The sequence below is a fragment of the Hyperolius riggenbachi genome, chromosome 3, assembly GCF_040937935.1.
Source record: "Hyperolius riggenbachi isolate aHypRig1 chromosome 3, aHypRig1.pri, whole genome shotgun sequence".
Lineage (NCBI taxonomy): Eukaryota > Metazoa > Chordata > Amphibia > Anura > Hyperoliidae > Hyperolius > Hyperolius riggenbachi.
This window is the reverse complement of record NC_090648.1, coordinates 428,591,480-428,606,495: the sequence shown is the minus strand read 5'-3', so window position 1 is coordinate 428,606,495 and position 15,016 is coordinate 428,591,480. Positions and strand designations below refer to the sequence as shown.

Sequence of the window (15,016 nt, the reverse complement as noted above, 5' to 3'; positions counted from 1 at the left end):
AGATACTTAACTATCAAAGAAGCGGTTCTTCTGTAAACCCCACATGCCTATAGAACTTTTAGCCAGCAACACTGGAAAGCTTTTCAGAAGTCTCTCATCACAGCCTGTGTGAAAAAGTGCCTTGTTTACCAGCTGTAACAATTTGTGTCGGGGGAGGGGGAGGCAGAGCTGAACCATGTAGCTAGGTTACACTTCTCTGTCACTATTCACTGAGGAATTATTTACTGTTTGTTTCTGCCCTTCCTGCTTCCTCACAGATCATATGAGAACAGATGAGGGATTTTTAAGGATCTGAAAAAAAGGTCCCCCCCCATTTAGAATGAGATCTCCCTGCCTGTAAACTGTTTACACTGTCAGGCAGAGAGAGGGAGAGAGACACAGGATCAGGCACACAGAGCTGCAGCTAATGATAATTTACACACATTTGAAGCTATATTTCTGCTTTCTATCCTTCTGAACAGATACCAGTCACAGTATCTGTTTATTGCTGCAAGAGCAATAAATCCGACAAGAGCTAGTAGGATTTCTAAACATGATTGCGTTCCTCTTCATGCACGAGCGCTGCTGTGCTGCATCTGCACAAGTACTGCCGCACCTGCACAGTGGCGCGGTGCTGCTTGTGTGTACTTGTGTGGGTGCAGCATGGCCGAGCTTGTGCATGAAGAGGAGTGCTATAGAATAATCGAACACAACAGAGGCGCCAGCAAGGATAAAATATTTAAAAACCGTTTACCTGAGGGAGGTGAGTCCACCTACATCCCTCCTTTTTAAAGACCAGCCAATGAGCCGTCAATAAACAACAATATTATTTATTGGGGATTCTCCAAGTATATGCAACGCGTTTCACGGGCAAAGCTCCCGCTTCATCAGGCAATCAAAACGGAGAAACACATTAGAAGGTCAAGTTCTGGTAAGAACGTCTCTGTAGACTGAGGACTGTAGAAGAGGAGTGCAGTCATGATCTTCAGATCTTTAGAAGGGTCCTGGATGGTGGAGGACATGGGGAGCCGCTGGAAGATCCAGATCTTAGGTAACGATCTGATTTTTGACTTTAGGATTGCCTCGGGTTCACTTTAAGTGTCGGGTCAACTCGTACACCTCCTCACCCTTATTGCAATCAACATGACTGCATTGAAATTTGCCTTGCCACATAAAAGCAGTCCTGCACTCCCTTTACTGACTACCTATAAAATGGAGGATCCTATTCAAGATCGTCCGACATTTAAATCATTACATAATCTGGGCCCTAGATACATGAGAGAAGTGTTGCAGCTGCTTAGAAATCCCTGCAATCTCAGATCCACAGGTTCTAATAATCTAGTCATACCCAGAGTCCACCTGAAAACTTTTGGTCACAGAACTTCTGTCATGCTGCTCCTACATTATGGAACTCCTTACCTCAGCAGATCAGGACAGCACCATCTCTGGACGTGTTTAAATCAGAATCATATTTATTTTGCCATTATTTCCAGACTGAAAGCTTACCTCTTCAGTTTGGCATTTGCAGAAATACTATATAATTTGATCCTTTGTGTTAATACTTCATCCTACTACCAATTACTGAATCTGAGAGAGCCTACGCGCTTTGAGTCCTATGGGAGAAAACCGCTATAGAGATGTTATTGTTATTTGGGCTTTAACACTGAAGAACCAAATTAAGTTCACTTATAGCATTAAAGTGTCTCAAGATGCACCAAGACAGTAGTTGCTAGATTCCATACTTGTGCAAGGTGGTTGACAAGACAAGACAAGACAAATAACATTTATATTGCGCTTTTCTCCTGGCGGACTCAAGGCGCCTAATATAACATTGTATATATCCAGTCCTTATGATTGTATGCTGTGTTCACCCACTATTTTTTAATCTTCTTGCAGCTCAATATATTGGCCTGCAGCGTTGTTGGCTCCTACTCAGTGGTGTTGGCTATAGACTGCTACCTGTTCACCAGTCTCAGCTACATTACTTTAAACATCCTCAAGAGGGCGCTGAACAGGGCCTTTAGTACTGCATACACCAGTGTGCCTTTCCAGACTAATGGTAAGTGTTTTACTCTATACTCAGTATGCAATGTAGACTGCCTCCAGGCATGCAGCTACTGCTGTTGTGCACATGTTGTTCATCAGCCAATCCAGTTAAAACGCAAAGGCACACTTTTATGAAGACCTAGGACTTCATAAAAGTGTGCCTTTGCGTTTTAACTGGATTGGCTGATGAACAACTGTTCCAGTGTAAAAGCGAGAACCTGTAATGTCAGACACTGTCTGACTGGGGGGTTCAGAATAAATAACTTACCTGATCATTAGACAGGTGTCCCTCCACCCCGCTCTCGGAAAAGCTGCCCTTGGTGATTTTTGTTCTCTCTCCAAAAGTCTCCTGCAGCTACGGCCTAATTGGTGGCTTCCAAGTTAGGGGCTGGAAATGTCAATACAGGTGGGGGTGGTTACAGAGCTTTGGAAAAAAAAATCATCACGACTGTCTTGCTGAGGAGGGGGCAAGAGAGCTGTTAGACACTTATAAATAACAGGTGAACAGGCAAGTTATCAAGTTAACCCTGAGACTGACAACACCCCATATGTTTATGTTGTATTGTTCATTTTAGTGCATGCATAATCCACAGTCAGCTGACAGAAGATGGGTAAGCCTGCTTTGGGGCTTTTCTCACTGACCAACACCATCTAACAAGTGAAGGGGAGAACATCCTCCCCTTCAGGAGCATTTCTAACCTTTTGTCATTCTAGGCAAGAAGTCCTGTGTCACCCCTATCCCCCCTCCCCAAAGTATGTATGCATAATACAGGGAGTCCCTGAGATGCAAACAACCTGCTGTTCCTGTCTTATTTCGTTGCTCACCCCCTTTCTGCACTACCCTAGTCCAGTGTGTAAGTGCAGAGTATGTTGCTCTCTCCTCTCCGTTGGTCCAGTCCAGTGCTGTGCTTCTGCCTGTGTGCTCACCACTCGCCCTAGTGCCTAGCATCTGCTACCGCATGTAGCGGGATTACACACTACATGAGTAGAGGCAGCAGAAAACAGGACTCCAGACGGGAGGTTAGAGCACAGGAGGGGGATGGGGGAAAGGGGACTGAGGGAGGCACAAAGGGGGACAGAGGGCGGCACAGAGGGAAGCACACAGAGCTGGATCATCCACAAAGCAACTTAGGCAGGTGCCTAGGGCCCGGAGAGTCAGGAGACACAAAAGGAGTCAGAATGAGGCACAGGGGGACAGAGGGACACACGGGGGAAGAGGTGGCAAAGAAGGACTGAAGGTGGCTTAAGGTGACAGTAGGTACAAACACCCGTGGGGGAGTGGCTTCATTCTGGAAGCATGTTCCCCCCCCCCCCCCCTCCCCGAAACCAATGGCACTCCAGGCAGTGGCCTGTACTGCCTATGCCTAAAAACACCTCTGCTCACCTTTCCTTGTAAGACTTACTGGTCCCAGTATTGAAAGGCTCGTCCGGCCTCTGTGGCCAAAAGGAAGTCGGTATAATACAATGAGGTTGGCTTATGCTATGATATTGTTACCTCTTTAATGAAAGGCCGTCAGATTGCCACAGAAAAGGGGTTTTGGTTTTTTGTTGTTTTTAGTTTTTGTTTTTTAGCTGACCACTTACCCATTTAATAAATTATCAAAGTGGAGTACAAAAACGTGGTTAAGGGCTCAAGCCCACTAGAAGCTTTTTCTAAGCGCTAGTGATTTGAAAAGGCTCTTGCTAATGCAATGCTATGGGCGACTTTTATAAAATCACATCACTCAAGTGAGATCACACCCATAGCATTACATTAGCAAGAGCTTTTCAGATCACAAAGAGCTTAGAAAAGTGCTCTTAAGTGGGTTCCAGGCCTAATGTTGATAGAAGCAAAGCATTTAGAGTAGACCAGGATAAGAACCCTGAACAAGCCTTTAATAGTCTGGTAATGATGTATGAACAGAAGATTGTTGCCCAGGGTCCATCCATGTTTCTTGAAGCTTTGGTTGAAGAGATGCTGACAATGGCATCTGTCTCAAGGCTCTTCTGCTCATCTCTCGTATTCCTGCTGGCCCTGCCTCTATCTGTAGGCATGGTGGGCTGATGGAGACATGTATATGACCTTCTGAAAATCAGAGGAGGACATGACTGAGCCACATTACACTACAGCATCATCTCACAGTGTCGGTATGTAGCCGATGAAGATGTGATGATCCTGGAGAAGAACTCGGAACACATCTGTAAACTTTAAGTTAAAAATATTAGCACACCGCGTTTTTTCCCTTTTCTACTGTCTCCACTTCTTTATTATTTTATATTATATTATGAAGACCCCCCCTTAATCTACTTGCCTAACAGGGTGGCTATTTGGTGAATGTCTTATTTAAGGATACCTGTAGCCACATAGTTATATTAAGGGCAGGCTCTGGATCCCTTAGAGCCTTCCCTGTCCTTTATTGGTCTCCTTGTTCCACCACTGGGCCCCCATTGTAGTGGTCCAACTTTTATTTCAAGAAGCTTCTGGGTGTTCTCAGAAGGCTTCGGAGGTAGTCTGGTCTCTGAGTACTTCTGAAGACAAGAATCCTGGAGACCGCGAGTGTTTCCAGAAGGCTCTATTGGATCCGGAGCCTCTCCACTTCTTATGCAAGTACCTTTTTTTTTTTTCTTTTATCGAGTTTACAGGTATACTTTAAGGACATAACCAGATAGCACTGTAACCGACCTCACAACCGTCCCGATTTCGGAGGAACAGCCACGGGTTGGGGGGCGTGGTCCCGCCTCCCGCTTAACCCCCCCCCCCCCCCCCCCCCCCCCCCCCTGCTGTCCCGGGCTGTCTGCATTAGCCAGTGCTGCCCTTTAGTCAGGGATGTGGCAGAGGGTGGCCGAATTCATTTTTCCCTCTTCATGGGTTCCCCCGTCTGGGTCTCCTCTCCATTTGCTGATCGGAGGTGCAGCTTCAGTTTATTTCACCTGCACACCGCGATATCCCCTCTGTCCATCCTCCTCAGTTCCAGCCGGCTACACACTACTTCCTTTCCTCTGCATGTCACGTGATTATTACACAGACGGGACATGCAGAGAGAAAGCAGTGTGTGCGACCAGCTGGAACTAATGAGGATGCACGGAGGGGACATCGCTGGGTGTAAGATTACAGGAGGGGACCTGCAGAGCAGGCAGCAGTGTGCGGCCAGCTGGAACTAATGAGGATGGAGGAGGACATTGCTGGGTTAAGGTGAACTATTACACTAATGTATTTATTGCAGGGAAATTATTGCCACAAAAATGAAATTCTTTCTTTAGCAATTGTAGCGATTATGGCAGCTTAAGATCTCCATGTGTATAAAACTGTCGGTCTGCGGCTTAAAATATTGTCATTTTTCATCTGGGTCACTATTTTAAGAAGACTGCCAAAAATCTCCCCTTCACCATATTTATAACATGGCGATTATGTTGATTACCCCTTTGTTAGATCACTGGTTTCATTAAATGTTAATATGAAGGAAAATGAACCAGGATAAAAAAGAACCAGTGTGGTTTGAATTATAAAAAATATTTTTCTTATGAAATCTTTATGGTTTGCGTGATCATGGGTGTGTTGGGGCGTGGTTAGGGGTGTGGCAGGGGTGTAGCCTAAGTGTCCCTCTTTCTTATCTCAAAATGTTGGGAGGTATGCTGTAATCCCACTCACACTACCCCCACATCCTCTTTGGGGCACATGCAGGTCATTAATATTGTAAATTTATTTCATTACTGACCAAGGACATCGTTTTAGAGCCTTTTCAGATTGGTTTTCAGTAGTTATGTCTCATAGCTCTTTTAAATTGTTTGATATGTGGAATTTGATACTTGCATTGGGGCTTAACGCTCTCTCTTGATTGCAACAGATTTCATCATCATTGCGGTTTGGGCAGTCCTTGCAGTTGGTGGAGCAGGGATCCAGTTTTACAGAGAACACAACCAGCGTCCTTTCCCTCCCACACCCTATGCCATTTGGAAAAGGGACCGAGAAAGGCGAATAACCAACATCCTGGACCCCATCCACCACATGCCACCACTGAAAGACCGGCTGCTGGCCCGCTGGGCGAAATTCAGGGATTTCTTCCGCAAGAGGCCGTCTATGGGCGAGACAACGCCACTGCTGCTATAACCAGAAAATGTTGCTGGGGTTACCACTAGAGACTTATGGGAGCTTTTTTCCTGAAAGAGGAAGTTACAGCTCTTAAGAATTGACAGTTGGTGAGCAGGGTTCTAAAGACTGTCTTTCAGCTCCATCTGCTGTCCACTTTCTGCACTGCAACTCAAATCAGACAGCATCACAGTATTAGGCCAGCCACGACTGCTGAGGATACACACTAGTGTAATATTTGTATTTTTCACAACTGTCATTTCTTTCCGTTCAAGTTAATTATGAAAAAAACATTGTGACCACTAATGACACTGTACCCATAATTGCTCTGCCTTCAGAGATTTGTCTTCGAGATCCTTGCCACCCATTCTCTGCAGGGCTGAGGGTTGTTCTTGTTGCCTTTATCAACCAGATGGCCCCTGTTATTCTATCATACTGCACTGGGAATGAAGCAGGGAGGAGGATGGCAAGAATATGGCTACCCTCACACTTTTGTTTGAGAGGCCCAATATTGCGATAATGGAAGCCTGACCTAGCAGAACTCATGAGGTTCACTTTTGCACAAGCAAATTATTATTCTTTTTTTTTTTTTTTACCTAGGTGGACTGCAGAACACTATGATGGTAATGAACCTCAGACCTGCCTGGGTTTGCAATGTTTGTAAACTGACACAGCTGCTTAACAGCCGGTATGACAGGGTTCCTTTAAATACCTCAGGAGGCCTCCATTTTCAGGCCCACAATGCCTGAAAGGAGCTCAGGACTCCTCAGGCTCACACTGAGGTTGATTTTCCAAGCTAGGTAAAGGCCTACACTTTTCTCAATAGGATCTGTTATCTTCCTCCTTCCTGTCATCTATAAAACAATGGCAGCTTATTTCAGCTACTGACACCAGCCATTGATCGAGTCTGTGGAGATCAGGGAGGGGTGGGGCAAGTCTCAGAGAAGTCAAAGCCAGTATTCAACATGAGCATGGGATTGCGGAACGCACAGGAAAGATCCTGTCGTATACCTGAGGTACTTACAAGTGCTTTGTGTACTGAAGCTGCAAGTTTTTTAAAATGTTGCCAACCCTCACAGGGACACTTTACATGGAGTTGGGCACGTAGCTCTACACATATGATTAAACTCTGATAGAAGAACAAAATGGCTCCTACTCAGTGTTAGTGCAGCAGCAATACAATTGCATTGTAACTGCAGGTAGTGACGTCATGTTTCTAACAGAGATTTGGTGACCGAGCACGTTCAAATGGTTCATACCTCTCTGCAGTGTTGTAGGCACAGGCTGCATGCCTAGAGAGTTGTACGGGTGTGCTGACCAGACCGAGACCACGAAGAAGAAAAATGGCAATAGGCAACCATTTTGTTTGCTGGTGATCCTGGACAAATGTGGCCTTTCAGTATTAGTGCGGTGAATTTGGTATTTGTATTTATAGTTCTCACCCTACTGAAAGACCAGCCCTGTGACTTGGATAATAATTGCCACTGTTCAGCATTTTATTACAGAGACTTTTGCTGTATTAATACCACTGTGTAGTATGTTGCTGCCTTTGTTGTTCTACCGCTATACAGTGTTTGGGGCTCTCAGGAGCTACGAATGTGATTAAAGAACCACCATTGTGATATTTTTGCTGTATTGCCAATAGCCACTTGTTTTTCGTATACATTATTTTGTATAAAAGAGAAAAGTACCTGAGATTTCATATATTTACTAAACTACATTTTTTTCCAGAAATAAATCCCATTTGCAGAAACTTGGTCTTTTCAGTTGACTTCACTTTTAAAGTTGAAAAAAGGGATAGAATTTAGGCTTCTGTGCCTTCTGCTGTCTGTGTTGTCACTGAAACAGTCATTAATCAGATGTATTTGCTATGGGAGTGGGGTATGTATATGGCTGAAACACGTACACCATCCTGTCCTTATGTGAGGGGATATGGCCTCAACTGCCATTCACCCTCCCAAAGTGGATTCTGTGATACTGATAGAGCACACATTGGAGGGGGGTTGGAGCTATCATGTCTGCACAGACCAAGAGTGGTGGAAAAGTGACAGTGTGGTTCTACCCATGGAGGAGGAACCCCACATCCAAGCTAAACTAGAAAGTCTGAGCAATGGGAATATGAACTGTTGGGGAAATGTGTCAGCAGAAGATCTTCTTCTCGCCCTCTACATTTTGAAATTTTTATTGATTTTCTTAAAATGTAACAGAGAAAGATATCAGTCAGCATCAGTTAATTTACATGTTCTTTAATGCGTGTACTATACAGTATAAACATATCCATAGGTACATATATTTTCATGACGATGCGATATTATTCAATTGAGGCTGACTAGAGCATTATGCCCGTAGAAATAATGTACAGTATTGACGGCTTTTCACTTTGTGCGTCGAAAAAGAGGAAGAAAGAGCAGTTAAAAGAAGATGAGGAAAATAAAGTCAGGAAGAACAGAGGAAAATAAAGACAGAAAGGAAGAAGTGTCTGTCCCATGCCCCGAGTCTCCAACCCCCGCCGAAAGACATTAGAAGTATTCTAGTCCAGAATAGGAATAAAGTTAGGATCAGTACGATCCATTATCCTATTTTCCCAAACACCCCAAACTTTAGTAAATTTCTTAGGACAACGTCTGTTTTAGTATGTAGTCTTGTATAGTGGAAGTACACTATTAACTGCTTTAGCCCTTTTGCCAATAGTCGAGGCAGAAGCTTTTTTTCCATAGTTTTTTTTTTTTTTTTTTTTTTTTTTTTTTAAGTTTCTTTTTGTTTTTGAAAAAGAAAACAAACATATAAATTCAACAGTCCCCATAAACAAACATTGGGGGATTACAACAAAGAAACACCAAACAGAAGTCAATAATGGAAGCTGTGCATTGGGCAACAACTGTACAAATAGTGTCCAGTTTAAATACTGATTTTGTTATCTCAATACATAGTGTATCCCAGTGTCATATCACATGTCCTTTACAGCATGTGCTTACATTCATTATAACCACCCCTTCCTCACCACCCATCCAATTGAGAAAGAAACATATTTCCATCGTTTTAAGATTTCTTTTCTTGCCTGAAAGCATAGTATCTGGATCAGGGTTTGTTTGTTTTTGGTTATATTGATATCCTTTAAGTGCCCAAGCAATAATAGGCTTACAGTATTTCAAAAGGTATAGAGATTTGTAGTGAGAGCACATCCTTCCAAAATGGAACGATTTTAGGACATGTCTAGAATATATGTATAAAGTTACCCAATGCAGTTGAGCACCTCCAGCATCTATCTGAGTTAGTACTGACTATTCTATGTAATCATTCCGGAGTTAAATGCTTCACACCTTTTTTACCCTCAGCTTTATTTCTCATTGAGGATTATTTAAATCCCTTTTTTTTTTTAATCTAGTAGCCATAAATTAGAACACGTTCTGCTCTTCCCCAGTTTTTCTTAAAAAAAAAAAAAAAAGTTTTAGCGGCTAGCTGAGTGCCCCTCTGAAAGAATTTCCCACTTCCTGTCTGATTTGGGAGGATTGTCTCACACTCACAATAGGATCAACCATTAAAGACCTTCAGGAGTGCTGCAGCAGATAAAAAGGATGACACCTTGTCAGATGAATGCATAGAAAGGCTGACACATCCCTTATAATTATTTGTTTCATAGAAAGATTTAAAAATGTTTTGGGAGCACGCAGGATTCCTTCCTCAAGGTAAAACTTGCTCAAGGCAACAGTCTGTCTGCCACATAAATCGCTGAATACATAAATGGCTACTGGGGGTGAAACCACCATGCACTCACCATCCGTGATGTGCACTATGTAAGCAGCAGGGACCTTGAACAAGCATATACAGAGCAGGTGTGCTCTGACATAGATCTGACAAGATTAGCTGCATGCTTGTTACTGGTGTGATTTAAACCCCACTGCAGCCAAATAGCTCAGCAGGGCTGCCAGGCAACTGGTATTGTTTAATGGGAAATAAATATGGCAGCCTCCATATTCCTATCAGTACAGTTACAAGATTTTGGAATTACTGCAAAATGTAAAATTATTACATTTTTTTTTGTATTGAGTGAAATAATTTTTATAAGTTTGATCAAATGTAAAATGTTTCATCATTCAGTCAGCTTGATTGTTGCATAGATGCAATCCTTTTATCAGATCTAAAGTGCTAGTGAATGATCACAGTTGAAAGGTGCACGCCCTGTATTCCTCTATGGAGGGATGAAAAGCATGGTAGATTACATATGGCCTGAAGCTGTTGCAAGAAGTGTGGTCTGAAGTTGTCTCTTGCAAAGTGGGATTAGGCAAGGTAAGTGGAAGAAAAAAGTGTTACATCTGTTGATCACACATAGCAGAGTGCTGACCAATGTGTTATTCCTCTTCCTCTGTGATAATGGGTGTGTGGCACATGTGGAGGAAGAGGAAGTGCCTTCTCTACCAGACAATACTGCAATACCTTCCATTCTCAGCCCAGATGTCATCAATCTACAAAGTGGCAGCTTACGTGCCATGCATAACCAACAGAGATTCCATTATAAGTAAAACCATTTCCCCAGTTCAACTTACCCAGGGCTTCCTCTACCCCCTGTAATTCTTCTGATCCCTTTAACCACTTCATCCCAAAGCGGTTTTTACCCTAACGGACAAAAGTGATTTTTACCTTTCACTGCTCATCCCTTTCATTTGCCAATAGCTTAATCACTACTAATCGCAATGAAATGATCTATATCTTGTTTTTTTTTACATCAGGGGTAACAACATACAAACCTCCTTGTATCGCAAACCTACAGACCACCCACATACCTAAGATATGACAGTTTTCATCCCAAGAACATTAAGAACTCTATAATTTACAGCCAAGCTATAAGGTACAACCGGATTTGTTCTGACAGGATGGACAGAGACAAGAACCTGGATCGCCTTAAGAACACTTTCATTAACCTCCTTGGCGGTAACCCCGTGTGTGACACGGGGTAAGCCGCCGGAGGGTGCCGCTCAGGCCCTGCTGGGCCGATTTACATAATTTTTTTTTTGCTGGACGCAGCTAGCACTTTGCTAGCTGCGCCAGCACCCCGATCGCCGCTATCCGGTGCGGCGCGTGCCCCCCCCCAGACCCCGAGCGCTGCATGGCCAATCAGTGCCAGGCAGCGCCGAGGGGTGGATCGGGTCTCCCAATGACGTCCCGACGTCGGTGACGTCATCCCGCCCTGTCGCCATGGCGACGGGGGAAGCCCTCCAGGAAATCCCGTTCTTTGAACGGGATTTCCTGATCGGTGATCGCCGAAGGCGATCGAAGCGGGCGGGGGGATGCCGCTGAGCAGCGGCTATCATGTAGCGAGCCCTCGGCTCGCTACATGATTAAAAAAAAAAAAATTTAAAAAACTGCTGCACTTCCCCCTGGCGGTATTTTTCATACCGCCAAGGGGGTTAAACAAGGTTACAGTCCTCCTATCCTCCTATGGCTGAGGCTCAAATCAGGAAAGCCAGCATCATCTCCAGGACTGAACTCCTGAAACATAAGCAAAACCAGAAAGAGGAACGTGTCCCTTTGGTTGTCACCTACAACCCACATCTGGAAATCTTGAGGATTGCTAAGGAACTTCATCCCATTTTACACAAGGATCACAGACTGAGAAAGATATTCCCTAAACCTCCCTTCTTGTCATATCGGCAACCACACAATCTAAAACAGATGAGTGTCAGGAGTTCTTTGAATAGGCCTCAACAAAACGGAACATCACCCTGCCGACAAAAAATATGTGGGACCTGCAGACACATTTACTCCACTGACAGGGTAACTATACCAGGTTCACAACAGGAGTACAGAGTACAAGGTACATTTTCCTGTGGTTCCACCAATCTGGTATATCTGATCATGTGTGCTAAATGCCCCAATGTTCTGTACGTGGAAGAAACTGGACAAACTCTGCGCAAACATATGAATGGACACAGGCACACTATTAATGATACCAAATCTGGACTCCCAGTTGCTACACACTTTCGATCCAATGGACACAGCATGGATGATCTTCGTGGCTTCAAAACGTCAAAGGATCGATTAATAGCAGAAACAAAATATATAAATTGGTTCAAAGCTGTGCAGAACGGTTTGAATAAGGACAACAATTTTTTATATTGGTATGAGACTGATGATATTTAAACTTTCTCAGCCATTCTAGCTGAACTTGTGAACTAAGAATTTGATACCTCTGGGTCAATCCTAATCCCAGGTCTGTGAGCATGGCGTAAACAAGGATCCTTATCTTAGCTAATAACCTCTAACCCCAATTCAGATGGTCTGTTTGAATTAAGGCATCTTAATGACATGTATTTATGCTTGAAAAAAATATCTGTTTTCCCTTTTGATGTTGCATGTATATAAGCTGTCTGTACCACCAGCCTGCAAACTAACAGGATATAAGCCCGACGAAGGCTGCAAGGCCGAAAGCTTGCTTATTTTTATTCATTTTTAGTTAGCCAATAAATGGTATCATCCTGATTTTTAAAACTTCTTGTTTTTTCACTACCAATAAGGCTCTTTGGGATTGATATTTGTTTTCAGTAATTACTTTATTTTCTGTGCGTTTTTAAAGGGAAAAAATACACTATTTCTCCAATTTCATCCCCTATAGTTTTAATATAAACACTGCTCCTGTACATAAAACACACACATTTTATCTGCCTATTTGTCCTGGTTATCACAAGTTTTTAATTATGTCCCTAGTACAAAATATGGTGACAATATATTATTTGGAAAGAAAGGTGTATTTTTTCTATGGAGTTGTTGTTTTTTTTCACTAATCTCTCCTCTGGGTATGTTGTATAAGCATGTATTGGCCATGGCACATATCAATAAGGGCTGGTTCACACTTGTTTCGAAACTGTATCTGTGGCTCCGTTTGTTTGCTCTGGACAAAACCAGAGCCACAGATACCAATGTTAAAAATAGCAGCCGTCTTCACACACTTGAAAAAAAACAGATCCCTGGGCTCCGTTTTTGAAAACTGAACAGAGTCCGGATTTTCACAGAGCCTGAATACCTGCAGGGGCAATGAAAGGCAACACAAAAACGGATCAACCTCTACATAGAGAAGTTTTGCACACAAAACGGATGCCAAAGCAGATTGCCTACTGCCTGCTCCTCCCCTCAGCAACATCTTTGCGGACCTCTGTATCCAATAGAAACACACAGGAAGGAAGGACACGTTTTTGACATATCTTTAAATGGATTGGAAATGTATGCTGCAAAAGCACATTTTGAAAAACGGATCTGTTCGAAATGCATTCCAATCTTCAACCTGACAAGTGTGGACCGACCCTATACACTCTTGGTCGGCTTTTTTTTTTTTTCCTTTATCCAGGCTAGATCTAAAAATGCAAGCTAGATCAGGAAATTCATGTTATAATTGCAGAATCATAAGGTTTCTGAATGCAGTTAGAGTGCGTACACCCATTCAGTTATGATTGGCCAATTTTACCACCTCCATGCCGGATGAGTGAAAAGAGATTTTGAATACTAAGAACAGGTTGTAAGCTCTCACACTGCATGGAAGTGTTAATATTCGATATGTGTCCACATCCTTAGTCCAGGTGGATTATTCTGCTTGAGGTTCTGGTTACAAACCGTCCAATTTGGGGGCCCAAATAAGCTTGTATAGCCGAGGACTTCAAATTGATGGTTTCTCAGCAATGCAGCATAGCAGATTAGACATATTTAGTATCCACACAAATACTACAACTTGTAGTATACAAATTGCCATATTTGTATATTAGATGATGTAATTAAGAAATGGCAACTAGGCTGGGTGACTGAGAGTAACTAAAGATTATGGGCAGCATCCTTACTGACCTTAAAGAGAAACTCCGACCAAGAATTGAACTTTATCCCAATCAGTAGCTGATACCCCCTTTTACACGAGAAATCTATTCATTTTCACAAACAGACCATCAGGGGGCGCTGTATGGCTGATATTGTGGTGAAACTCCTACCACAAAGAAATTCTGAGTATGTACTCTTGGCAGGTTCCTGTCTGAACCATGTTGCATTGTGAGAAATAGCTGTTTACAGCTGTTTCCCACTGCCAAAACAGCAAGCAGCAGCTTCACTTGCCAGCAGTAAAAATGTCACCATGTGATAAATGTCAGAATATAAATTAGGGATTTAAAATATTTTACAATGGGCAAACACTGACTAAATCATTTATACATAATTATTGTAAAAATGAAGCACTTTTTGATTACATTATTTTCACTGGAGTTCCTCTTTAACCATTTACCGCCATCCTAACGTATTAAAACGTCATGCTTACCGCTATTAACAGCAACATGACGTTTTAATATGTCGCGCATTCCCGCCGCTGCTACCGCCGTGTGTCCGCCGCTACCGCCGCCATTACCGTCGGGATCCCGTGCTGGGTGATTGGGGAAGAGGACCGAACAGTCCTCTACCCAATCGCAGTGCCTGGAGTGAATGGACGTGACCGCGAACAGCGGCTACGTCCATTCACATAAACAGGAAATGTAACAGTTTAATAAAGTGTAAAAAAAAAAAAAAAAAAAAATGAACACGGCCTATGAGTGTTCACTAGCGCCATCTTGTGGCCAAAAAGTATATTACACCTACAAAATAAAAAAATTCTTAGCAAAATGTACTATCCACAGAAAGCCTAATTGGTGGCGAAAAAAATGAGGTATAGATCATTTTCTTGTGATAAGTAGTAATAAAGTTATTAGGGAATAAAAGGGAGGAGCGCTGACAACTGAAAATTGCTCTGGTCCGTTAGGATTAAAACCCTTGGGGGTGAACTGGTTAAGTTACCTTTAATTTTGTCTCCAGTTTGGATCAAAATGGAAGCTTTTATCTCTAGAGCAAGCCATTTTTTCTAGTTTGAGTTATCGCTGCACGATTACATCTTTTCATCCAGTGCTCCATTTAAATCACCGTAGG

General features: G+C 42.9%; 1 protein-coding gene across 1 annotated transcript in view; it reads left to right on the top strand.

Moving 5' to 3' along the window:
* TM7SF3 (transmembrane 7 superfamily member 3) overlaps positions 1 to 7,844 on the top strand; it is a 45,657-nt gene extending 37,813 nt beyond the window's left edge. Inside the window, exons 11-12 of the mRNA XM_068277601.1 lie at positions 1,876 to 2,038; positions 5,850 to 7,844. Of these exons, the coding sequence (XP_068133702.1) occupies positions 1,876 to 2,038; positions 5,850 to 6,112 (426 nt within the window). The 3' untranslated portion in view covers positions 6,113 to 7,844. The remainder of the gene's footprint in view (positions 1 to 1,875; positions 2,039 to 5,849) is intronic.
* Positions 7,845 to 15,016: the final 7,172 nt, after the last annotated feature.